At 61.7% G+C, this 24,658-nt stretch overlaps 1 protein-coding gene across 1 annotated transcript in view; it reads left to right on the forward strand.

The window, feature by feature from the left end:
* Positions 1-23,886, forward strand: part of JAKMIP1 (janus kinase and microtubule interacting protein 1) — an 83,569-nt gene extending 59,683 nt beyond the window's left edge. Inside the window, exons 9-21 of the mRNA XM_054582226.1 lie at positions 1,178-1,306; positions 2,466-2,594; positions 3,908-3,991; positions 5,081-5,143; positions 6,233-6,331; positions 8,908-9,009; positions 9,729-9,782; positions 10,305-10,370; positions 15,483-15,551; positions 16,863-16,940; positions 19,351-19,554; positions 21,062-21,127; positions 23,836-23,886. Of these exons, the coding sequence (XP_054438201.1) occupies positions 1,178-1,306; positions 2,466-2,594; positions 3,908-3,991; positions 5,081-5,143; positions 6,233-6,331; positions 8,908-9,009; positions 9,729-9,782; positions 10,305-10,370; positions 15,483-15,551; positions 16,863-16,940; positions 19,351-19,554; positions 21,062-21,127; positions 23,836-23,886 (1,194 nt within the window). The remainder of the gene's footprint in view (positions 1-1,177; positions 1,307-2,465; positions 2,595-3,907; positions 3,992-5,080; positions 5,144-6,232; positions 6,332-8,907; positions 9,010-9,728; positions 9,783-10,304; positions 10,371-15,482; positions 15,552-16,862; positions 16,941-19,350; positions 19,555-21,061; positions 21,128-23,835) is intronic.
* The last annotated feature ends 772 nt before the right edge of the window (positions 23,887-24,658 follow it).

A 24,658-nucleotide genomic window follows, 5' to 3' on the forward strand; every position in this document is an offset into this window, starting at 1 on the left:
AGGAGTCCCCTCCCCCTTCCTCCCCGTCACTGCTGTCTGAGTTACGCCTTAGTCACCTGGGGAGGTGCGGGCCCAGACACAGCTTTCTTACGTTTTGGAGCGTGAGGTTGCAGATACGCATCGGCTTAATCCGGCCACGTGGGCGGCGCCCTCCGCGTGTGGGGTGCACCCTGACCCGCCCCTGGCTGAGGACCGGGCGGAGGCCCTGGCCATATCGGTGGGGGCCTGCGGCTTGGCTCCGGATTCTGTTACGGTCCTTCCTTCATGGTCGTGAGAAGCATCCATTGATTGTAAAAGACAAATAAAAATTCTTCCCAGGGATTGTTTTGGGGAAAAAAAAGCCTGTGTTCCTAACAGGGTCTGGAGATTGTGCGTTGGTGTCCGCAGTCGCCAGGGGACGCCTGCCCCCTGTGGCAGGGACGCGCCTGGCTCTGACCGTGTTGTCTCCCCCAGGCCCCCCTCAGCGCAGTGTCTGACCCCTAGGAGGTGCCCGGCCCGCGTTGGCTGCGTGAACGGACACACGCCGCCGTGGATGAACGCACGCGTACAGGAGGGAAGGAGTGGGAGGGGCTGGCAGGGAGACTGAGGTCGTCACGCAACGCCTGGCATTAAAGTTGCCGTGACTCTGAGTGGTGGGGATAGGAGGGGCCATTACACTCATCTTCTAATTTTGCGAATGTTCCAAGTCTCCTATAATGAAACGTTAAAGGAGAATCCCTTTTAGTGCAGGCCTGGGGAGGGCCCGGCCACGCTCGCCCGCTGGTCATAGCCCCAGGTCCGTCTGCAGACACCGCCCCGTTCACTTTTCCTTGTGTGGCATCTAGAATTGGACACCCCCCGCCCCCCCGCCCACTGACTGCCAGCGCCAGCTCGCGGGCACAGCGCTCGCGTGGCCTCGCTCTGGCTCACATGAGGTGAGGGCTCCGTGTCCCTTCGAGAGCTGCTAAGTGACTTGCACGAGGTCATGGGCTCCGAAGCCCAGCGCCGGGGCCCAGCCAGCACCCACTGCTGCAGCCCTCCCCGCACCCCTGCCCTCGGCCACCTCCATTCCCACCCCGCCCACTATGAGCCCCCCCCGCCTCCCCCTGGGGTGTCCTCGTGGCCCAGAGGGGCGGCGTCACTTGGGGACCTGGCAACTCTGAGTTGGTCCCTGACGCCATGCACTTGCCTTTTACAGAAGCATGTTGTGGAGACATTTTTTGGATTTGACGAGGAGTCTGTGGACTCGGAGACGCTGTCGGAGGCGTCCTGCAACACCGACAGGGCGGACCGGGCCCCGGCCACGCCCGAGGAGGACCTGGACGACGTGAGCGGCCCGCAGCCCCGGGGCGGCCGCGGCACCGCTGGCCCCTGCTGCTCGCTGGGGGCCCGGAGCCCTGGAGGACCTGCGGTGCCGTGGCGTGTGGTAGCGGGGAGGCCACGGGGAGCCTGGGGTCCCAGCAGCGCGTGGGGCGGCTTCCCTCGCCCAGCACCGACGGCGCAGAGGAGACGTGAGGGCGCCTCGGGGCGACTCACCATTCGTGATGGAAATTGCTGCATGGTGGCCTGTCCCTCGTTCCCCTACATACATGCCCACATGCACACACACACGTGCACACGTGCAACCCACATAGATGTGCCCAGACACCAGCACTGCACACATGTGTGCACGTGCACCACACACAAGCACACCAGTGTGCACACAGGTGCACACACGGATGTGCACAGATGAATATACACCCATGCACACACAGACACACCACACTGCCTGGCGGAAGCGGCGTGGTTGCCCCTCCCCTTACACAGCCAGCCCATCACGTAGCAGAGAACACATGTGCCGAGCGGAGCGTGAGGAGGAGCGTGCAGCCGCCTCCGCCCCTCCGCCGAGGCCCAAGTGACCCGGTTCATTCACCGGGTGTGACGCATGGCTTCCTTCTCTTCCCCCGCACCCCCAGCTGAGGTTTTTTTAGGAAAATGTGACCACGTCAGACACGTGCTTTTTGATTTGCTTTTTTTCACTGACAGCCCTTGACAGGCACCTTTCACACCAAAACCCTGTTTCCACGTCATCCTCTCTCGAGCGCGTGGGGCTGTGTCCCATGGGTGCACATGGTGCATGTAACCCGCTCGCTCTGAAGATGGTGTTCCCGGCCTTCAGCATGTGCGCCGTGCGCCCTCGGGCGGTCGCCTTCCTGGGGAAGTCCCCGTCGGGGAAGCACTGTGTGGCAGCGTGCAAGGCACACAGCCTGCGGCAGCGGCGACAAGTGGCTGGGGCGCCTCTCCCTGTCTCCCGGGCACATGACTCGGGCGATCCCCGGGGTCAGTGAGCAGCTGGGAGGGGACAGCGTGCGCTCCCAGCCGCCCTTCACTCGGCGCCCCGGTCACCTGTGGCTGTGCCGGTGTGTGGACTTGCCGTTGGCAGCAGCCGTGGGCCTGGGCCCTGGCGCTGGAAGCCACGCCCAGTCACGCGCCTCCTTGTTTCCTAGACGACCAGCAGAGAGGAGGCCGAGCTGAGGTTCTGCCAGCTGACCAGGGAGTACCAGGCGCTGCAGCGGGCCTACGCCCTCCTGCAGGAGCAGGTCGGGGGCACGTTGGATGCCGAACGCGAGGCCCGGGTGAGTGTCCGGCCTGCCCGCTGGCACCGGGGTCCTGCCACGTGGCCCCATAGCTGGGGTGGGGTGTTCCGAGGAGTGATGGGGACACGTGACAGACTCTCCGTTGTGCAGTGCCCCAGCGTCTGGCAGACCTGCCGGAGCTGCCTTGGCGTCCTCAGGGGCCAGCAGGAGCTGCCAGAGGAAATGAGGCCACTGTCCTACACGGGTCACGTGTGCTGTCCATGCCCAAGCAGCTTCCGATTTTAAGGCCCAGTAGGGAAGTCCTCGCAGACTTCAGGCTCCCCTCCCTCCCAGGCTGAGAAGCCCCCACCGGCATCTCTGAGGGTCCTTGAGAGGGACTGTCAGGCTCCTGGCCCACAAGGCCCTCGGGTCCCCGCTGGCCACCCGGGTCCGGGCCACATCTGCCCTTGTGCTGGGCTGAGCTCTGCCTCCCAGTAACTTCCACTCACTGGCCCTCGCCCCGCCTTCAGGAGGCACATCAGCCAGGGCTGCTTGCGCCACCTCCCAAGAGCTGGGGGCTGCAGAGAGCACAGCCCGTGCCGGGCTGCACCCCGGGGCGTCCCGGTTGGGTTCCACAGCAGCCGTGGGGGCGGGGGGTGGCGCTGCTGAGCCACAGGGGAGTTCAGCCTGTAGTCTGGACGTCGGAGGGGGTGCGAGGCTGGGCTTGATGTGAGCTGAACCATGCAGTGCGTGTTAAAAACTGTACCTAGTTGCCAACATTTAAAAGACAAGAGACTTCACATAGATATCCAGGGTCTAGGCTTCTCTTGGAAGCTCAGAACCTCTGGCCACCCCCGGCTTCAGCTGAGTGGCAGCTCCCCTGAGACGGGACGGGACATGTGCCTCCAGTGTGTCGCAGTCCCCACTGCTGCTACGACCCCGTACTCAGTTTTCGGCCCCTGTCATGCGTGATCAAGGGCCCACGAAATGCACGAGCGAGTGCGGCAGTGCGCTTGGCGGTGTTGGCGACTGCCCGGGGAGCAGCCCGTGAACTGGGCCTGGAAGCCAGGTTGAGGCCCTGACGTGTCCGGCGTCTGGCTCGCTCAGCCCTCGAAGGAACTGGCTCTTCTCGAGGCTCAATTGTCCTTGTCTGTAAAGTCCAGGGGCTTAGACTGGAAGGCTTCTCAAGGCTTTTCCACTCGTAAAGCTTTTGCGTCCGTGGGCGGCAGAAGCCGCACGCAGCCGGGTAGGCCGCATTTGAACCTGCACTCCTCAAACGGCCCGCGTCCACGGTCTGGGCCGCCGCGCGGGCCTTGCCGCGCTCAGCCAGGAGCCGAGGTGACCCACTCACGTTCTGGTCTTTTCTCTTCCAGACCCGGGAGCAGCTGCAAGCCGACCTGCTGAGGTGTCAGGCCAAAATCGAGGATTTGGAGAAGTTACTGGTTGAGAAGGGACAGGTGAGCAGGGGGCTCGGTGATTCTCTGCATTTCTGTCCCCTTGGTGGTGTCCCTGGGCCTCGGTGCCGAGGGGACGCTCTGTGGCCTGGACCATGTCACGTGCTCCAGAGACGTTAGAGGACAGGGCACTAGCGGAACCCAGGCGAGAACATCCCAGCTAACAAGCCTGGTTGCGGACCTTTAAAAACCCAAAACAAATCAGGAAATTCTAACTTGGCTCACTCTCTGTTTGCATAAAAATAGGACCCAATTCCAGAAGGAAGTGGTCCTCGAAATCTTTTTTGATTTGAATCTGAAGAAAAGCTGCCATTGACGATCAAGATGTAATTGTGAGAATGTTGGCTGTCCGTCTCGGCAGAGCCCTGCCTTGGGACTCCTTGCTGTGACTGTCCCATGGAAACCCAGGCCCTTGCCCTCCTCAGATTAGAGCCACCGCCCGCCCGCGTGCCTTCTCTGCATTTGGTTCCGCCTGGTGACAGCAGGATCCAGCGGAGAGGCAGGGCAGGCCCAGACCTGTCCCCCGGGGTGGGGCGTGTCCTGCTAGGCAGGCCGAAGCCCGGGAAGCCCGGGGCCAGAGAGGAGGGGGAAGGAGGGTCTTCGAGGTTTGTTCATCCGCGCTCCCCGCCACCCCCCGGCCTTCCCTGAGCGCTGGCGGTGTGCTGGGCGCTGCGGCTGCCGCAGGGACAGAGTGGACTTCCTGCCGCGGGCTCCCAGAGCTGCCCGTTGCGGGCTTGACCAGGCAGAGAGGCGCAGTTAGGGTGGCGCGGGCAGAGGGACTGGGGTGAGCGAAGGCGTCACTGTCGCGCCAGCATGCGGCCCCCGGGTCTGGGGAGCCCCCGGCGTGCGGCCCGCAGGCTGCCAGGAGAGAGGGGTCTGGGGGGCTGACTCTGTCGCTTGGCGCCGTTTCTCTGTCACCGATGCCGACCCAGGTCCCTGGGCTTTCAGGGACATGAGCCGTGGAGCAGGGGTGCCCCCCAAAGCAGCTGTGTGTGTAAAAAGTTCCCTGTCAAGCGGCCTTTCTCCCTGTCACGTGGTTATTTACCGCCAGTTTGCTTCCTGCATGTGAACATGCTGGGTGCTTCTCCTTAGGATTCCAAGTGGGTCGAGGAGAAGCAGCTGCTCCTGAGAACCAACCAAGAGCTGCAGGAGAAGGTACGTGGCACCGGCGCCCTGACCTGAGAGGTCGGGCTCCCCGGGGCCCCTCTGACCGCTGGGTCTCCCCGCCCCTCCCCCGGCGGCGCCCCTGGGGTTGTTGGGATCAGAGCCCGGTCCCTGGGGGCTCCTGGCTGTGGGTCCTGGCCCTGTCCTCGGGGAAGGGCCCAGGGGGTGCAGGGCCCCTGCAGACATCGTCAGGGCCGCCTGTCCTCGGGGGGCTTCCAAGGCCTTCCCATCCCGCGGGGCGGGGCCTGTGGCACTGATTCACGGCGGCCCTCAGGCCTGCCTTGCCCAGTTCCTGGCCGGGAGGCCATGATGCTGGCAGAGCTGAGCCTGTCCTTCCCCCTCCAGCCATGGGACTTTCCAGAACTCTCTCAGGAGTTGGTTTGAAATCTCCTTGGAATAGATCTAACGCTTTGGGACAAGACTTTAGCTTAATTTTTTTCTTGTCTACAAAATTCAGTGGGGTTTTTTTCATAAACTTACCGAGTTGTACGACTATCACCACAGTGCAGTTTTAGGAAATTTTCCGCTCTCTCCATAAAGAGTCCTCGGGCCCACTGACCGCCCCTCCCGCCGCCCCACCTCCCACCCCCACCCCGGACAACCGCCGTTGCCTCCCTGCCCCCGCAGACTCGCCTTTTCTGCACAGGCTGGCGGAGGCCGTCCTGGGGTGGGCCTGGCGGTCGGGCGCCCTAGAGGCCAGAGCTGGGCGGGACGGGCCAGGCTGTGGGGAGGGGCGCCGCCCAGCCCCAGCCTTGTGGCTCTCCACCGCCCTGTGTCACTCATAGCGCTTGGGGCCTTGGGACAGGACAGGACCCTGCCATGTGCATGGCCCTGTGCATGGGGAGAGGTTTTCCATCCTTGGTCCCACTCGCCGCATTCTGGGAGCCACAGAAAACGCGTGTGTGGGACACATGGGGCCTGGCCCGTGTGCGCGGTGCCCGCCCCGCTCCTCAGCAGGAAGGCCCTCCCCAGGGATGGGCCCTTTCCTCATCTGGTCCATGGTCAGGGACACGCCTCTTGTGGCCCCGGTGAGGGACAGCGGTTCTCCTGCCCGTTAAACCACAGATGTGTTTGCTCTAGATTTACAGACTGGAAATGGAAGAGAACCAGCTGAAGAACGAAATGCAAGATGCCAAGGACCAGAACGAGCTGCTAGAGTTCAGAGTGCTAGAGCTCGAAGTAAGAGACTCTATCTGTTGTAAGCTCTCAAACGGCGCAGACATTCTCTTTGAGCCCAAACTGAAATTCATGTAAAGCTCCCAGATGTTTCCAAGCATGTGTAAAGGGGACGTGTGTGATAGTTGTTTCTTTCTTTCCCTCTTTTTTCTTTTTAAATCTGTATGTTCAGAATAATTTCACTGCCTTAAATGTTCTTGAGAGAATGCTCATCGAAGTCTTTGGACATGTACCAGAGCTAATATATTTATTGCCTACGGCTTGTTTTGCACTTAATAAAATAATTTGTTTTTGCAATATTTTGCCTTTTTTATTTGTGTTTCATTTCCATAACTACTTCTTTCCTGCATGCCTAGTCACCTGGTATGCGTTCTGCACACCCGGACCGAAGTGCTGTTGTCGTTAGTGACAGACACCTTTTAACGTGGCCTCGCATGCAGTGAGCCTCACCTTTTGACCTGGCAGGTTCTGGCCTGGTTCGCAACCACCTCTGTAATGTGCTTACCGCTAGTTTGACCCATTTTCTATTTGCCAAGCTAAATGCAGGTAAGTAAACCCGGCAAAAGGAGACATTGGCCCAGGCAGTTAAGGAAACTCCTCACGTTGCTTCAGCTCTTTCCTCCAGCGAATGCAGACGGGGGCACGGCAGTATCGGACTCGAAAGTTGTTACCTGTGACTCAAATGACAACTCAAAACCTGCCCTTGGCCCGAGGGTGATCGAGTGTTGTTCGTGGATAGAGGCTGTGTTAACTCTTCGGTTACTCCTCAACACACAGAGCTGGACCGCGTGTAACGATGTTGATGGTTTCGCGGCTTCTGACGGGAATCCTTCCTTGGATGTGTTGCTGTATTGCCTCGTAGCCATGTTGTGACTTCATAATCCTTTTTTTGTTTGTTTCCATTTAAAAATCACCGGCATCTTAAGCATCACCCGAGTTTGCGATTGTTTCTCTCAGCACCTGCAGTGATGGGCTCTCTGCTGTCCCTGCGCATGAGCAGAAGTCTCAGGAACGGTGTTTCTGATTTTGTTTTCTCCTCCTGGCTTCAGTTCAGATTCTGTTTGCGCTAGAACTTCCCGTCGTCTGCTATGTCGTGCTGGCGGGGACTGTAGCCGGTTGTCTCAGAACCAAGCGTCCCTTAGCGCGCCCCTTGCCTCTCACTGGCGTGAGGGCAGAGCGTCCGTCCCTGCGGCCAAAATCGGAAGTCACGAGCGGGCGAGGCGGTTGTTGGCACGGCCGCCGCTATTAGAAAAGCTTTCACAGGATTTTGTCATTCGCCTTTCTAGTGAGAATTCTATGAACATTGCTCAGTTTACTAGAAGTTTCTTCTAAGTGCCTCCACCATCCTTCAGAGCCATTAGAAACTGATTTTCTAACTTTCTTTCATATGGGATGTGAGCGTTCTCTTACAACCATTTCTATGGGGGGGGGCCCCTTTAAATATGTAGAGAGGCGCCCCTGGGACTGAGCCATTGCAAATTTTGTTCTTGGCTAAGAAGGGAAATAAAGTTTTCTCTGTGAACTGTTTCAAGCCCAGTTAGCCAGGTTGGGGCTTCGTGGGAATGGAATCAAATTAATGACTTCCTCTCTCCTTTAGCCTTATCCAAGGTCATCTGCCTCAGACCTGCCCCCCACCCCCGCAACTAGAACTAGCGCTTGCCTGCCCCCCTCCCCCCACCCAGTGCCTAAGGAAGCCCATCGGGTCTGTGGCCAGGCTCTGCCCGAGTGTCCGAAGCCTGCTTGTCTGCCTCCCCGTAACCCTGAGACCGGAAAAGCAGCTGTCCTCTCCTCTGTCCGCGGACCTGCCTGGGCCCAGGGCGCCAGCGCAGCTCCGCGCAGGCGCCTTTGCGGCCGGAGTGCTGCTGGCTGTTGTGTTTTATTCCCGCAAGTAATTGAGCTTCCCCTGACCTTTCTGAGAACATGGCCCTTCGTGATGACTAATAAGCACCTCTCTTGGGAGAACGCTTGCTTTTCCTTCCTTAGCCGTTGAGCCTCAACTGTCCATCTGAGGCCTGGATGGCATGATCCTTGGTGTCCGTGTGGTCCCATTAAAAATAAAAAATCAAAAGAAGTGCGAACAAAGCCAGCAGACGATATTTTAAAATACGCGAAGCCAGGGTCCTGGCCCTGCCACTGGCCTCCGCCTCTTTGTCTACGAAAGGAGAGCCGCTGTGCCTGCCCTCGGGGGCCGTGGGAGCATGGCCTCCGACGACAGCGTGCCCGGGGCTCAGGGCGCCCGGACCGCACCGCAGCTGGTGGCCTTTGGCGCTTGCTGTTACCGAACATGTGCGGGTGCTGCGTGACTTCCTGGGCGTCCACCTCGCCTCTGGCCCTCCGCTAACTGTTTCTCCCCAGCTGCGTGGCTGAGAGGTAGGCAGGTGTCCACAGCAGGCCAGCTGGGCGCCAAGACCTGACGTCGCGCCGTTCCACAGACAGGAATGCCGTATTCTGAGTGTGAGCTCTTAGTACCACCTCGGCCAACTTGGAGTTGGCGGGTTCTGCCGAGTAACGCGGGGGAAAACTGGCAAGTGGTGAATAATTCCATAAAGTTCTGTTTTTAAACCAAATCTTTTCCCCAGGAGAGAGAGCGGAGGTCGCCAGCATTTAACCTCCAAATCACCACCTTCCCCGAGAACAACAGCAGCGCTCTCCAGCTGTTCTGTCACCAGGAAGGAGTGAAGGTAGCGTGCCCCGGGGAGGGGGTGGGTGGCTACGCTGCTGCCGGCCGCCGGGCCGCTCAGGCCTGGCTCAGCCGCGAAGGGGGCGTGCCTGTGTGCCAGGGATGGAATGCAGTTAAACGAGAGACCCCCCCCACCGCCTCCACCATGTTTTGAGAGTTCATTATTTTAGTGAGGGACCAATTGTGACACTCTCTGTGCCCACAATAAAAGAACAGAGACTTGGGGTGTGGCCTGGACAGCCGACCCCAGCTCGACCGCTTCCCGGCTCTGCCGTTACCTATCTGGACCTCGGTCTCTTCATCTGGGAGCCCCGACGGCAGCTCCCACGCCACGAAGCGGGTGGTCAGTTAACCTAGAGGAGTGCTCAGCATAGCGCCTGCCACCTAGGGGCGCTTCGGCAGGCGAGCGTCTGCCCTGCACCTGGGTGCAGCGGCGGTCCTTCCGGCCCACAGGAGGCCATGGCCTTTTGAGAAGGCAGGGATGCAGGCTCAGCCCCAAAGCAGCCACTGCCAGCTTCTCGCCCTTATCCCCCGCCCCGAAGGACCTGCTCAGATAAGCCTCGGGCCCACTGCGCAGGCCCTGCTGCTGGCCATTCACACTGAGGGGGACAGAGGGGGACAGAGGGCGCGGGCGTCGGGGAGGAGTGAGGCGGTGGCCCTGTACGAGGTGCGGAGGTCCTTGCGGCTCACTCAAACATGAACGTTGGAAATCTCTTCCAGGATGTGAATATTTCTGAACTTATGAAGAAGTTAGATATCCTTGGCGATAACGGGGTAACTATGAGCGGCCGGTTTCTGGTTTTGTGTGCTCGTTTGGTTCGGGTGTGCTCTGTGTGGCTTTCGTTTTGTTTTGGGTTTGTTTTTTTCCCCCATTTTTCCCTCATTTTAAGAGAGCTGCTAAGTACAATGGAAGGCTTTTGTAGGGCCATGTCCCTGTGGGGGTGGCTGGGTCCGCCTTTGGCCGAGGGGGGTTCTTGAGGGAGGTCCTCCTCGTAGCCCGTGTGTGATGCGGGGGAAGCATTAAAGAGAACACCCAGAAAGAAGATGGGACCCCTTGAGATTTCCAAAATCACAAAGTGGTGCTTTTACCTTCCTGAGAGGTCGGCTTGGTGCCGCTCGGCGACCTTCCCAAGAGCTGGTCCTCAGGTCAGATAGGACGACCCCGCTTTAAAGGCTGACCCTTGAGGCGGCGGGGGCTGACCCTGGGGCCGCGCGCAGGGAGGACCCGTCCGCGGCCCGGCACCGACGGTCCGCGGGACCCACGGTCAGACGCCCTTGCCCGTTTCTGTGTTGTAGAACTTGAGGAACGAAGAGCAGGTTGCCATAATCCAAGCCGGAACTGTGCTTGCCCTGTGCGAAAAGGTAGAGAGCCCCGCGGTGTCTCTGTGCGTCACCCCGTTCCCGCAGCCCAGCACCACGCGAGCAGCTGTGCACCAGCGTCTGGCTTTGCGTGGCGGCACGCACGTCTGTCCGTCTCGTCTGCATGCGCACGTGCACGCCTGTCTGTCTTCTGATGGCGAGCCGCTCGCACCGATTGTTGAAAACTTAGCGTCCACCGAAGGAAATAAGCCCTCGTCCTGGCAGCCACCCCCGACATCTGGTCTGTTTCCTTCCAGATTGTCCCATGCCCGTTTTCCAAACGTCCTTGAACTTGTCACACTTGGCGTCCTCCGTCTTCCCTCCGCTGTTAGATGCGAGGGCGTTGCCACCTTTTCCCTACTTACCGGCATGCAGCGATGAACAGCGTTTCCCCTAAGTTTCTGTCTGCAATGTAACGCACTCCCACAGGATAGATTCTGGAGGTGACTCCCTGGGCTGATGGCTAAGACAGTTTCTTAAGTGCTTTGAAACCGGCAGACCCGTTTCCAGGCAGGTGCTCCCTGAGTGGAACCGCGATGCTGGATTCTGGTCCCGCGGGGCACGGACGCGCCGGTGGAGAGCCGCGCCGCGGGGCTGCGAAGCTCTGCGATGTCATTGTTCTCATTTCCATTTCTTTGCTTGCTGGTGCTGTTGAGTGTTGGTTGACTGTTACCCATTTTCTCCTTCCTTGTGAATGGTAATTGCATTTCTTTGGACAGTTTTCCATGGAGTTTGTTTGTTATTCATCGATTCACTCGATATGTATTTGTTGTCATTATGGTTTTTCTTTCTGACTTCCCTGTGTGCTTTACATACTGAAGATAGTAACTTTATGTCATATTTACTGAAAACACAGCCCTGGATTGTTTATCTTTTCCATTAGTTTAAGGCATTTCAGGCGCGCACACCTTTTGACGTAGTCCTGCCTGTATAGATCTTTTCCTTTCAAAGCGTGAGTTCAACTGGAAAACACGTTTCCTGATGGTGAGGCTCACTCTCTTAGCCGGGGCTCCTCTCGAGTTTTCAGGGGCATTTCAAATAGAAAGAGTGTCCGTCCGTCCTCCCCCATCGTGGAAAGGACACGAGAAGTCGCTAGCAGACGATGGCAGCACCTTGCCCGAGGCCATGCGGGCGCGCGGTGAGAGGACTCCCCGCTCGCTCAGCTGGCTGGTGGGGGGCTCACGCGGTGTCGTGGCCACAACACGGTGTCAAGCCCACAGGCTACCTTCAGTGAACGTCTCTCTCACCAACAAATCGGTGCGTGGCTGTGTGGCCTTCCGCGACAAGGCCCCGGGCAGCGTAGGGCACAGCGCTGAGCAGGCACTTGGTGCTCGGTTTATTCGGCGTTTGCTCAAGCGCCCGCCGATACGACACCTCCGAGCCCCCCTCACGCCCGGAGGGTGGGGCTGTGTCAGACTCCCAGTCCCTCGCCCTCAGCGGCCCCCTGTGGTGGACTCTCAGCCCAGCCCTTGCCAGCGGCGGGGCCTTCTGCAGGGGGGGCGCCGGCCACCCTGGGCCTCGGCTGGGAGCCCGGAGCCCGGAGCCCTGCGGGACACCAGGGCCCAGAGCCTGGTGTCGAGTGAGGACACGGCCATGTGGAGCAGAGCGATCATTGCTACCAAGCGCCCGGGCAAAGTGTAGGACCTAGAGGCCTTTGAGCCATGCTGAGGGGCGGGGAACAAAGAGCGGGAACCGCTGGGGACGAGGGGTGGCTGGCTCGGGGTGGCGCTGGGGCAGCGGCGGTGTGTGGGGGTCTTCCTCTCTCCACCCCCTGGAGCCTCCTGGAGGGCGGCCCTTTGGGAAGTTCCCGGCCTCGCCGAGGGTTCTCCCACCAGGGTCCATCCCGATGGGCCCCTCCCCGCACCCCCCCAAATGGCAGGTATTCCAGACCCACGGCCTCGCGCCCCCAGCTGAGGGCCCCTCCCCGTCTCCGCGACCGTGTGAGATTAGCTGCCCCCACCCCCATACAGCTGAGGGAATGGCCAGCCTGGCTCCTGGCTCCCGTCTGCTTGTGCCTCTCACCCCCGCCCACTTCTCTAGCCCCTCCCTGGATCCTGCCCAGCGAGCAGCGCAGCCTCTCGGGCCTGCCAGCCCCTCCCTCTGACACCCACCTGGGTGGGCGGGAGCAGGGGGGGTGCCTGGGGCCCGGCTCCCCACGTGGGACCCTTTGGGGGACTGGACTCAGATCTGTGTCTCCTCGCCACGTGTGTGTGAGTGAAGGTCACATGTCTGCAAGCTGTGGTGTGGTGCCCCCGAGGGAGATGGTTGGTGCTGAGAGCGAGCCCCAAAGGAAAGTGGCTCGGGGGGGGACCGCGGACAGCGATGGGGGGGCCGCGGGGGGGCGACGACCCGCCCAGGTTGCTCAGGAGCGAGGGTTTTCCCGAGACGTGGGTATTTTGGTGCTGAGATAGGGACTGCGCCCCGCTGGTCACCCGGGAGCGGATAAGCCCCGAAAAACAGCCCCCTGAGGGATCAGAGGCCCTACCTGGCCTCCTTGGTCGGCCCCTCGGCCAGGTACCCCGCACGTTAAAAATTGCTGCTCAGACCAGGACCCGAGCAGGCAGGTCCGCTCGAACTTCTAGTCAGAGGCCGGACGCTGCCCGTAGCAGGGGCTCGGAGCGCCACTCAAACCATTAGAAGTCCTGTGACGTCCCCAGAGGCCCGAGCTGACCCCGCGCCCTCAACGCGGCACGTGTCGGCAGAGAGGTCTGAACGCAGGACACGGGAGGGCTCACCGGGGGTGGTGAGTCTCCCCTCTTTTTCCTCAAGTTCAGCACCCATCAGAAAGATGAAAGATTTTAAAAACTCACATTCCCGCGGGTAATGGCGGATCGGAGACGGGGGCTTAGGCATGCGGCGCGGCCGGCTTTCCAGCAGTCAGCCCGGAATCAAGGTGCCTGGACCCTTCTCTGAAGGGGAAGCTGGGCTCAGACGAGGGGACCCCGCCCCTCGGCCCTGGAGAGCAGGCCCTGCCCCCTTGGGCTGGTGAGAGCCCATCTCCCGGGTGTTGGGGGAGGCGGGGTCTCTGCCGCCGCCCCTCCCTGCTGCCTGCTGGGCCAGCAGGGAGCCGTGAGCATTCAGGCTGTAGCCCTGGAATGAGGCGCGACAAACGTGGGAGCCTCCTTGATAGGGCATTCATGACCCCGGCTGCCCAAGGTGCTCACGGCCCAAGCTTCTGTTCTCTCCTCCTCTCCCACGTGCTGAAAAGGACGTGTCAAGGTTTTTCATTACGTGCCTAGTACACGTAGCAAATCTTTTTTTAGACAGTAGGGGGAAACCTGACATGTTTTACAAAACCCGTTCCACGAGGAGCTTGTCACAGTAACTTACAACGAGATTTTTCCCATTTTAATTTTATTCACTTCATGACTGTTTACATTGGGGTATTTAAAGTGAAATATTTTTTCCCCATCAAAATGTGCTTGCTTGTTTCTGAGACGCCGCACACCCTCCCAGCCAAGTCCGACAAGGCGCTGCGGGCGCGCCTGCCTCTGCTGCTGGCCCCGGGGCCGCTCTGGGGACCAGGAGCCCTTGGATGCGAGCGGGGAGCCACTGGGATCGTGGCTTTATCAAGTGCGGTTTCCTCCATGGGGCCAGCGCCCACCCCACCGGGCCTCCACGCCCGCACGTCCTCCTGCGGCCAGCCAATGTTGGGAAGGCACCTCTTCCCCGGGAAGGAAATTGAACAGAACGTGCCCACCTGGCCCCCGCTTTCGGAGGGCTACTGTGGGGGGGGGCAGACACCGGCGGCCCGTCAGGCGAGTGCTGTGACAGGCGCTCGCAGGATGACAGTGACGGGGGCTCCTCCGGGGCACCTGGCTCAGGCCTGAGGCTGAGCAGGCGCAGCTCCCGGACGGCCTGGGGCTGAGAGCGGGCCGGGGGGTGGGGGACGGCGCGGGGAGAGAGCCAGCAGGAGCACAGGCCCAGGTGAAGGGAGCGGGGAAGGGCGGCTGGGCTTGCTGGGGGGCTGGAGGCCTCCAGGAGGGGCGGGATGGGGGCCGGGAAGTTCAGGGGTGGGCGCATGTTTCTGAGAGAACCCACAGGCTGCAGGAGACTCTGCCTGGGCTCGCGGCTGAGAGGGGCCTTGAGCTGGGGGGTGGTCGTGGGGAGGGAGCACAATGGGGGCTTTGAGAGAGGAGGTGGTGGCCACTTATGGGAAGGGGGTGGGCGGGGGGAGCCAAGGCTGCCCCCAGCGCCCGGGTCTGGGTGAAGGGGGACCTGGGGGGCCTGTGGAGGAGCTTGCTGGGCTGGGGAGACATTTAAACGGTCAGAGAGCGCATGGGGAGGGGGCAGCTGAAGGGGGTCAGCCAAGGGCAGGGTTCCCAGGAACCAAGGGCTCTGGGAGGCGGAGGCGGAGGAGGAGGAGGAGGAGGAGGAGGAGGAGGAGGAGGAGGAAGAGGAGCAGTGGGCTGGACGGCAGGAAAGGGGCGGGGCCCCCAGGCTGCAAGGCCAGGGAGGCGGTCTGCTGGCTTTAGCGAAGAGACCAAGCACATGCATCCCGGCCTGTTGTCCAGCTGGACCCCGCGCATCCCCGCAGGCCTGGGCGCCCCGGGGGTGTGGACTGCCTCCTGTCTCTCAGGTGGGCTCCTCCCGAGGCCTCACTTGCAGACCTGCCTCCTGCCACCCCTTGGCAGGTGCGCCCTGGCGCTCGCCTGTGCAGGGCCCTCGGGCCCTCGCAGCCAGCACCCCTGCCCGGCTGGGCCTCGCTCTCCCCGCACCCCAGGCCGCAGCCTGCTGCTCAGGCACCCCCTGGGGCTGCAGGGGGCCAGCGCCAAGGGCCCGGCTCAGAACCCCGCTCCCCGCCTATGTGATCTCAGACAAGTGACTAACTCCACGCCCTCCCCTGCGAAGTGGGCGGTGGCTGTGCCGGGCGGTGAGGTCCCAGGCGGGAAGCCGCCCACACAGCCCCGGGCAGAGGAGCCGCAGGGACGCCCACTGCCTGGCCGCTGGGTCCTGGATGCCCACGCCCGCTGCCCGGCCGCGGCCCCCTGCCACGCTGGAGTCCGCCGTGTGCCTGTCAGGCCCGCAGCAGCCGGGAGCCCCACCGAGGAGGAGGCGCCCGCGCGCCCAGCCTCGGGGCCTCATGGCTGCCCCTCTGTCCCTGCTCTTTTCCAGTGGCTGAAGCAAATAGAGGTGACCGAGGCGGCCCTGACCCAGAAGATGCTGGACCTGGAGAAGGAAAAGGTAGAGGCTCGGCCCCGGGAGGGAGGAGGCCGACGGAGCTGGGGACTCACGCCCCAGGAAGGCTTACGTGTGTTACCTGTTATGTTTGCAAGCACGTCTATTGCTTTTGCCCTGGTGTCGTTCTGGGTACCTAAGTATCGACCCATCGCTTCGTTATTCATTTTCTGTATATTTTGGGAGTCTCTGCTATCCAAGCCTGGTTTAGGGGTTCAGTCCCAAGCACGCAGGGCCCCTGTGGCGAGCCCATGGGGCCATGTGCTCATGGGCGACAGCCACATGTAGCGTGACATCAGGCGAGCCACGCTGGTGATACGCAGATGCTCAGCTCAAGGGCTCTGGAGGCACAGAGACAGGGCTCCGGTCTGCACTGTGTCCCGCACCGGCCGTGGGAGCCCAGGAAAGACGCAGTGGGCCTCAGTGTCCTTACCGAAAAATGGGGCTCTGGTCTCCGCCGCCTTGGGCTGTAGGGCTGAGACGTCAGGGACGCAGCCTGTTTTGCACAGTGCGGGGCCCACGTGGGCGCCTGTGGGTAGCTATTCGCTACATGGCTGGGGCTGGTGCTGTGGGGCAGGCGCCAGCTGACCCAGTGGGGATGTCAGAAGATGGAGTTGCTGAGCCTTCAAAGACCAGTTTGAATTTTCTCAGGAAGGGGTGGAAGGAACAGCAGAGGCCTGGAGCGGCAGCTGGTGTGGGGAGAGCTCTGGCCTGGAATGCCAGGCCGGGGCTTCTAGTCCCCACGGTCACCAGGTGGCCGGGATCCGGGGCAAGGCACCGGTCCCCTCCGACCCACTGCTTCCTCGTCTAGGAAGCCAGGCGGCTGCAGTATGTGAGCTCCAACCCCGAAACCCTCGATATTCGCACTAGAAAGAGATTCGCGACCTGGAGAGACTGTGCCAGCAGGACTGGGAGTGTGACTTGGAGGGCGGGGCGGGAGCCCAGGGCAGTGACCCTCATCAGCACGTGGGTGACATCCTTGGGGGGAGGAAGAGCAGCCCCTCGGGACTGCTGAGATGTCTTCAGGAGCCGCCAGGAGGTGGCAAGGGGAAGAGAGAAGGACTCCCGCGATCTGGGCTTGGGAATCGGGTGGGGGTCAGAGGGCACGAGGAAGGACGCCCAGGGCGGAGACAGCCTCGGTCCGGGTTCCTGGGCCTGCGAGGTCCCCTAAGGGGCTTCCACAGGGAGCCAGCAGGGCAGACCGCCCACCCTTCTCGCCCGAGGCTCGCGCCCCCAGCGGGGGGAGCCTGTCACGGTAGCCAGGGGAGTAGGTGGCTTTCGCGCCGCTCTTGACCTTGGGCGCCTCCCCTTTCCCAGGCCCTGTTCAGCCGGCAGAAGGGCTACCTGGAGGAGGAGCTGGACTACAGGAAGCAAGCCCTGGACCAGGCCTACCTGGTAGGACCCAGTGGGCTGGGCGCGGGCCCTTGTAGACCCCGCATCAGAGCTGCCCTGTTCTCCGGGCTGAGGCTGCGCTCAGGGTCCTCACCCGCGCTGTGTGGGAGCCGTGAAAACGCCACCTCCCCATCGGGACGGGAATGACCGTGCAGATAAATTGTCGAGGGTTCCGAATCCATCATGCTGGTCACAGAGAGCTTGCGTGCTGCTTCCCTTAGAAAGCCTTGTTCCATTCTAGCAATCATTTCAGACAGATGGAAAAAACCTTTCTTAAACTTAAATATTTTTTTATGTCTAAACCCTTGATGCCAGTGTTCCTACAAATAGGAGCGGGAGACGGTCACAGAGGGACACAGAGCTGAAGCGATGGGTGGGCCGCTGGCCATCAGAGCGAAATGGCCTGTTGTAACGTCTTCTGCAATAGTGTATTTTTGCCACAAGATTGGTTCTGGTGACTAATGTAAATGACCAGTTCAGCTTCATGAGTCACGCGGCTTCGGGGACACTCACATCCCTGAGGGAAACTCCCCTGGGGCGGGGGGCGAGAGGATGAGGCGGGGGTCTGTCCAGGACGGCCCCAGAGCGGCGAGAACTTGGCGGTCAGGGCCGCTCCCTGTGGGAAGAAGCAGGGTGGTTCACAACGTCCGAAGCCAGTCTTTGCCCAGACCCCTCGTACTCAACAGCATTTGCAACAGGAGTAAATGCCTACGGAACGCGGTCAATGCCTGGAAACATTCACAGTCCCATTTCCGGGAGCCTTCCCAGGGCCAGAGAGCGAGTCGCCGGGGCTTAGCACAGACGGGCACTCCGGGGCGTGAGGCTGGGCCGCCCCGCACCGCCCTGGGCCTCACGTCCGGGCTCTGAGGCCGGAGTGGCCGTGGCAGGTCCAGGGGTCAGGACGGACCGGGCCTCCCCCAGACGTGGCCTCTTCCCTCCCAGTTCTTCCCTCTGCACAGGCGACGTTAGGACGGCGTTTGAGGGCAATTTCAAAAACAAAAGCATGCTCATCCTTCTCTCACCTTCTGTCACGGTTTCAGTTTTTCCTTGGTTTTGTGCCGTCTGATCCTTTTGCAAACGTACCCCCCACCCCGCACGCCCTGCCCTTTCTGTCATTCGGCCTCCGCCTTCGCCCGGTTTCCCCGAAAGTCTGAAGAATGAGATTTCAAAACATATCACAGGAACCTCAGGCCAAAAAAGGGGGGAGGATTGCAATGCAATGAGTTTGGGAAACTGAAGAACTTGTTGGATCCTTCACATGCCAAAGGGTGGGCCGAGCTGAAGCAACTTGCTGAGGTCACTGGATCATGGGACCCCCTTTCCAAGGGACATCTTCTAAGACAGCTGTTCCTGGCCCACGTTGGAAGACCCTGGTGTGCACCCTCTGTTGTCTGAGTGCCACATGCGGAAGGCCTGGGCCCTCGGAGGCCCCCATGCGAGCCCACCCGGCTGCCTTCGTGCCCACGGGCACTTCCGGGCCCGAGGCGGGATTTCAGGCCCAGGATGCAACGGGCGTTCTCACGCAGCGCTGGACTGGCTTCAGCACGTTCCTAGTGGGTGGCAGTGCCATAAGCCAAGCAGGAGCGAGCCCAGCAGGTGCGCGCCTGCGTTCCTTTGTCACCGAGTGAGCGAGGCAGGGCAGGCCCACAGCGGAGCTTCCGGACTGGGTGCTGGGGTCCCGGCTGGCAGCCGGCGCCCTGGGGATCCTGGGCGGCTGGGACACGGAATGGGAGGGGCGGAGCCAGCAGCAACAGCAAACTCCTGCTCTGCATGGAGCCTGCCCTGGAGGGGGTCAGGGGGGCGGAGAAGACAACTCCGTCTTCTGTCCCTGGACGTTCCATGAGGCCACTGTGTTTGCATCTTGCTGTGGAATTGGATAGAAATGACCCCTGTAGTGACTGAACTCGGAGCTTCCATGAGGTCCTCCAGCTGGCCGCGAGTCTCTGACACCCTGCTAACAAAGGGTGTCCCCCTTTTTGGGGGCACAGGGGTCCGTTAGCACATGGCCACTCTTTGCTTTGGGTTGAAATCGCATCCTAAGCTGCCAGCTGAAAACCTACGGTGGGCGAGTTGAGATGGATCCCCCCTCGGCCCCCACCATAAGGGGGGCGTGTTCCCAAGGTCAGGGAGCACATCGAAGCCAAGGATAAGATAGGGCCCGGCTGGAATCACACATTTTAAGGGGGGTGAGTTATGATTATTTGTTCTATCGCCCTTGGGTCAAGGAACAGTCTCAGCGGTGAGGGCACGGGGCTCCCTCGCCCCGCGTGTGGCTGCTGGCTGCTCTGCTGGGCCACCACCCCCTGCCCCTGCCCAGCCCCGCCTCTCTGGGCTCCAGGGTCCCAGCGGGGCACTGGCTGTTCCTGTCACCCCCTCATGACTGTCTGCTGTCTATGTGATTTGGGCCGCCCAGAAAATCCAGGAGCTGGAGGCCACACTGTACAACGCGCTGCAGCAGGAGCCAGGCCGGAGGGCTGACGAGGCGCTGAGCTCAGGCCAGCGGGAGGCGCTGCAGGCTGCTGTGGAGAAGGTGCGCCGACAGATCCTGAGGCAGAGCCGGGAGTTCGACAGCCAGGTGCTGCGGGAGCGCATGGAACTGCTGCAGCAGGCCCAGCAGGTGAGGGCAGCCGCCCGCCCCCCACCCGCACCGGCCCCCGGGGGGCGCACCTGCGCCTTCCTGTGCAGTGCCCTAGCGCCAGCTGGTACCGCCGGCCATTGCAATACCTCCCAGGACACTGTCCCTCTTCCTACCAACCTGTTCCCCCAATGCACTGCTTCCTAACACACAGCCCAGCGCCGCCCCACCCCGAAGACCCTCCGTGGCTCCCCATTGCCCAGAGGACAAAACCTGGGTGGGTTAGCCCGGCATCCTGAGCCCCCCGGGCCATGCTGACCTCCACAAATGCATCGTCTGCTTCTCCTGTCCGTTGCACCGTCTGGGTCCGTAACCTTCCGACATCTCTGGACCCAGCACCTGCCCTCGTCACGCTTGCATTCCAGTGCGGGGAGACAGGCCAGGGCCAGCGCCTGTTACAGCGGGGGCTCAGTGAAGCTCACACCGACCCCGTGAGTGGGGCCGGCGGGGCCGGGTCCTCGGCGAGGGCAGTGAGGCTCGGAGACGGTGAGCGGCTTGCCCAGGGTCACGCTGCTGCCAGGAAGCAGCAGAGCTGGCGGGTGAACCAGGTCGCCAGCTCACGGGGCTCCTAACCACGGCTCCTTCTGGCCTCCCGTACCCCGATGACAGACTGACCCTCGTTGATACCTGCGAGTGGATGTCAGGAAAGACTAGAAGGAGAGCCAGCGTCTCAGGAGCATTTGAAAGCCCAGGCGTTGTTCCTGGGGGGTTTGTGCAAATCCTTGGAAAGCTATGAAGCATTGTCCCCCGCCCTGAGGTCCCCATTTGATGACGTGCTCTCGGGCATATGACAAAGGGAAAAGGCTATACTGGCCGGTCCCCCGGGGAGGGACCAGCATGGAGCTGGAGGGAGGAGATTAATAAACCACCGAGGGAGGGCGGGTGCCCCACAGTACAGCCGGCAGGCGCAGTGCCAGGAAGGGTGCCCCCCTGCCCCCTGCGCCCAGGACTGGGGGGTTCCCGGGACCCTGGACTTCCAGTGCTAAAACCAGGCACGTCCCAGGCGCGCTGGGGGAGTCTGGGTCGACGCTGCGGCCAGGCCTACCCCTCCGCTTCCTCTGCCCCCGCTCCCTCCTCGGGTCCGGCTAAATGAAAGCACGAATGCAGTGCCACTCCAAACCCACCAGCCTACCCGGGGCACCCCCAAGCCTGGGTCCAGCCCTGATGTTTATGTTTTGAAGAGACCTTCTTACGCACACACACACCGTGCACTTCTGCTTCCACGCCCTTCCAGAACAGGCAAGCCCTGTGCTAGTGACTGAGGTCAGAGCGGAGCTCCTCTGGGGGCCCGGGAGCCTCTAGGGTGCCGCTGGGGCCCTGGACCTTGGCGCGGGGGCCGGGGGTGGCGGCGCGGGGGCACGGGGCTGCGCAGGGGGCGTTGGTGCGCTCCGCGGCTCCCCAACCACGTGCTGCTCCCCCGCAGACCGGAAGCACGCGGTGCCGAGCCCAGAAGGCCGCGGCTTCTGACCTGGGGCTTTGTGTGTTTCAGAGAATCCGGGAGCTGGAGGACAAGCTGGAGGTGCAGAGGCGGCACCTGAAGGAACTGGAGGAAAAGGTGGGTGGGTGGAGCCCCGCGCCCGCTGGGTTCATGGCGGGGGTCGTGGAGCCTCCTCTCCTCTTCCACTTGCTCCTGCTGCCCAAGGCTGGGCCTGTCCCCGGCCACCGTGTCTGCCCCCCGCCCCAATCGGCATGTCCAAGAAACAAGTAGCCGCTTCAAACCCTTCTCTAGAGAAGAAAAAGGCAGTTTGGGACCAACTAGGTGCAGGGTGTCTTTTTTTTTTCCACAAAAGAGCGTGAGGTGACCCTCTTTTTTGAGTGACAAACCGGCCACAGACCTTGGCTCTCTGCCGGGGACTCATTCCCTTTCGATGGCCTCCATCTGCCGAAGCCAGCCGTGCCTCCTTAGGCGTGTCCTCCCTCCCAGGAGGAAGCGGGGCTGGCCTGTCCCACGCTGACACTGGGCCCCGCTTGTCTCCCCACAGCCGTTACCCGTTTGTGGGTGAGGGAACGCAGCCTGGGGAGGGTTCCCTTGTCCACGGTCCCGTAACTGGGCAGGGACAGCTGGGCCTGGGGACTGTTGCAGCCACCCGCCTGCCTCTCGGCCGCGCCGTTGGTCCGGGCAGACAGATGAGTCCTGCTCAGTCCCATGCGTGTGGCTCCTTGGTCCAGATGCCACCTCCTGTCCCCCTGCCCGGGGGGACATGGATTCCTTAGGACAGGGACCAGCTGTGTCACCAAATGTTTGCAGAATGAATTACACGCGCATAGAGAAATGGCCTATCATTGCGCATAGAGAAATGGCCTATCATTGCATATTTTATGTCGCAGCGGGGAGCAGACAGGGGGCACGAGGTGAAGGGCTCGACCCCCATCCGCAGGGTCAGTGGGGGCAGCGTGCCCCGGGAGGTGACCCCAGGCTGAATCTTGAAGGGTGATGTGCAGTCACCTTGGGAGGAAGGAGGCAGGGCACGCGCAGACCCCCCCATGTCTGGGGCGGATCTTGTGAGTGAGGACACCGGCTCAGGCAGAGCAGCGCTGACACCAGAGGGCCCGCTTCAGTCCCTGCAAAAATGACGTGCCGGCCTCCCTGTCCTGGCAGGAGTCACACCCAAGGCGCCCAGCGCGGGAGGGCGGCTCCCCGTTGCCACTCCAGCTTCGGAAGCTGCCGCTTGACGGTCGGTTTCCAGGCCGGTTAGGTCACCCGCGCAGATCCCCTCGCTGGAGCCTCGGGGCCTCCGGGCCTGCGCAGCCCTGGGCGTCCTCGGGAGGGCAGCGGAGGGCTGCGGCTGGAGGGGTCCTGGGGAGGCAGCCCCGGGGCCCCGTTCCCACCCGGAGCCCCTGTGGAAATTCCGGTTCACATCTGCCAGATGTCCTCGCCCCTGACCTTCCCGGTCTGATCTCCAGTGTAATTCGATTTGGGAATTTCTCGAAGGAATCCTGCCTTTGCAAACAGATGTGTCTGGCCGACCGCCCCTCCTCCTGGCTTTGCCCAGGGGGTTCTGAGACCCTGGGGGATCCCCCTCAGCTCCCACCTGGAAGGGCGGCCTCCTGCTTCATCTCCTAGGGTGATGCTGAGGGCTGAACTGGGTGAAATGAGATCAAATGAGATGGCGGTGTGGACGTCGCAGCCCAGGGCCCAGACCAGGGGGGCGGGCTCTCAGCACGGGTCCCCCTGCTGCCCTGGCAGCTTTATGCCTCTGTCTGCAGAATGGGGAGCAAAATAGGGCACGGAAAAGACGGCAGCACGTGACAGCTGTCCTTGCTGATTGACGTTTTAGAATCAGGCAGGGTCAGCCCCGCGCAGGGAGGATGTCTGGGGAATGTTTGAACGCTCTCTCCGCCTCTTTTTACTCTTTCCTCCAAGTGAATGTTTTGCGGGTGGGCCTGTCTCCTCCTGTGGCAGACAGCAGCCCCCGAGGCGGCGTGCAGGCCGCGAGCTCCCCCAGAGGCGTGTGCGCGGCCCCAGCCACCAATGGTGGCATGGCCGGCCACCATTGTCAAGGATCTGGGACGCTTTCCCTGCCACACCCCCAGGTGGCCTTGGCACGCCCTTCCCCCTCCCCGGGCCTCAGTTTCCCCATGTAGAGGATGAAGAGTGAGGTCATTCCTTAGCCCCCTTCTAGCCGTCACTGCCTGTGATTGCAAAACTTGTTTCAAAGTTGTCTCTCGGTTTGCATTTTAATTTTTCCAATAAATCTCATTGGGAACCTATTACCTTTTTTGGTGGAGGGGACAAAACTCTACACTCAAACTGACCTGAATAATTTTTCCTTCCTTTAAGGCCATTTTTCCCCCTACTATTTTTTTCTTTTTAAAGAAAAAGTTTAAAACATCAATGCTGTTTGGGGAGGAAACCTGGCAGGGACAGGTTGGACGGGGGACAGGGGACTCGGCATGGAACCCTTCCGGCCCTGCGGTGGGAGCCCCCAGCCCTGACCAGCAAGGTCCTTCCGTGGCGTGAGCCGCCCACGCAGGCCCAGGGAAGCCCCCCGCCCCGCCCCGCCGAGTGCTGGTCCCCGGTGTAAACCTCCCTCGCCCAAACCAGTGGCTGCTTGGGGTTCGCCCATGGCCTGGCCCCGTGGGTGGCTTTCCCAGGTGGCATCAGCCCCCGGAACCTGCTCACTTCCTGTTCCTCTCCCCAAGCCTAACCCCAGTGTCGAAGTGCTTATAAAATGCTGTCATTGAATTCCATACTCCATAGCTTACATCTCTTTTCCTTTTCTTTTCTTTTCTGCCTCATTTTCTTTTGGTCTTATGTTATAGTTTTTGTTCCTTTTTTTGTTTTTCTCACTAGCATTCATTCTGTGGCCTTGATGACTCCCGCGAGCCAGGAACTCGGGTTGGTATCCTTTCCTTTTCAGATAAAGATGGTACCTTTGTGCAGAGGAGCGCGCCTCCTGCTGCAGACTGTGCTGCTCCCGAGGGCGAGGTGCCCTGGGGCTCGGCCCCCCTGGCCCGGGCACCCGGGTCCCTGGCGGGTTCCAGGCCCGGGGGCGGGGCAGGAGAGCGCATTGTGAAGAAGAACCAACAACGCCCCCTGTTGCCCCCCCATTGCATTTCATCTTGAAGAGGGGGGCTGTGGTTTCCCCGAAAGGTTCTGTCCGCGTGGGCCTTAGCTCCTGGCGTGGCCTAGAGTGGGCTCCCGGCGGGGGTCAGGGGTCTGCGGGAGCAGGAGGCTGAGGGGCCCGTCGCGACCTGCACACCGATGCCCAGGAGGCCTGCGTAAAGAGCCCCCGGCCCCGCCCCCGCTCCGCCCTGATCCTCAGCCTGGCTTTGATGCCCTTGCCAGGCCCACAGACCCCAAGTGGCGCCGTCAGGCAGCTGGTCTGCTCTGACCCCTGGGCTCGCCTTTGTCGTCAGACCTGTCCCCATTCTCCCCTTTCTGAGCCCCCACCTTGGGGCTGGCGGCTGCCAGCGACCCCAGAGCCCAGAGCCCAGCCCCTGAATCCAGCCTGGAATGGGAGCCGCGTGAGCTCCGGAGATGCCGGAAATGTCCACGAGCTGCCTGGAGCCCCGGGCTGAGCTCTGATGCTGTGTCCCCACCTGGCGTCCTTGTGGGCGCCCGGAGCTCGCCCCTGCCCTCGAG

The sequence above is a fragment of the Pteronotus mesoamericanus genome, unplaced genomic scaffold (genome assembly GCF_021234165.1).
Source record: "Pteronotus mesoamericanus isolate MK-2021 breed Mesoamerican mustached bat unplaced genomic scaffold, CSHL_Meso_final contig_68, whole genome shotgun sequence".
Lineage (NCBI taxonomy): Eukaryota > Metazoa > Chordata > Mammalia > Chiroptera > Mormoopidae > Pteronotus > Pteronotus mesoamericanus.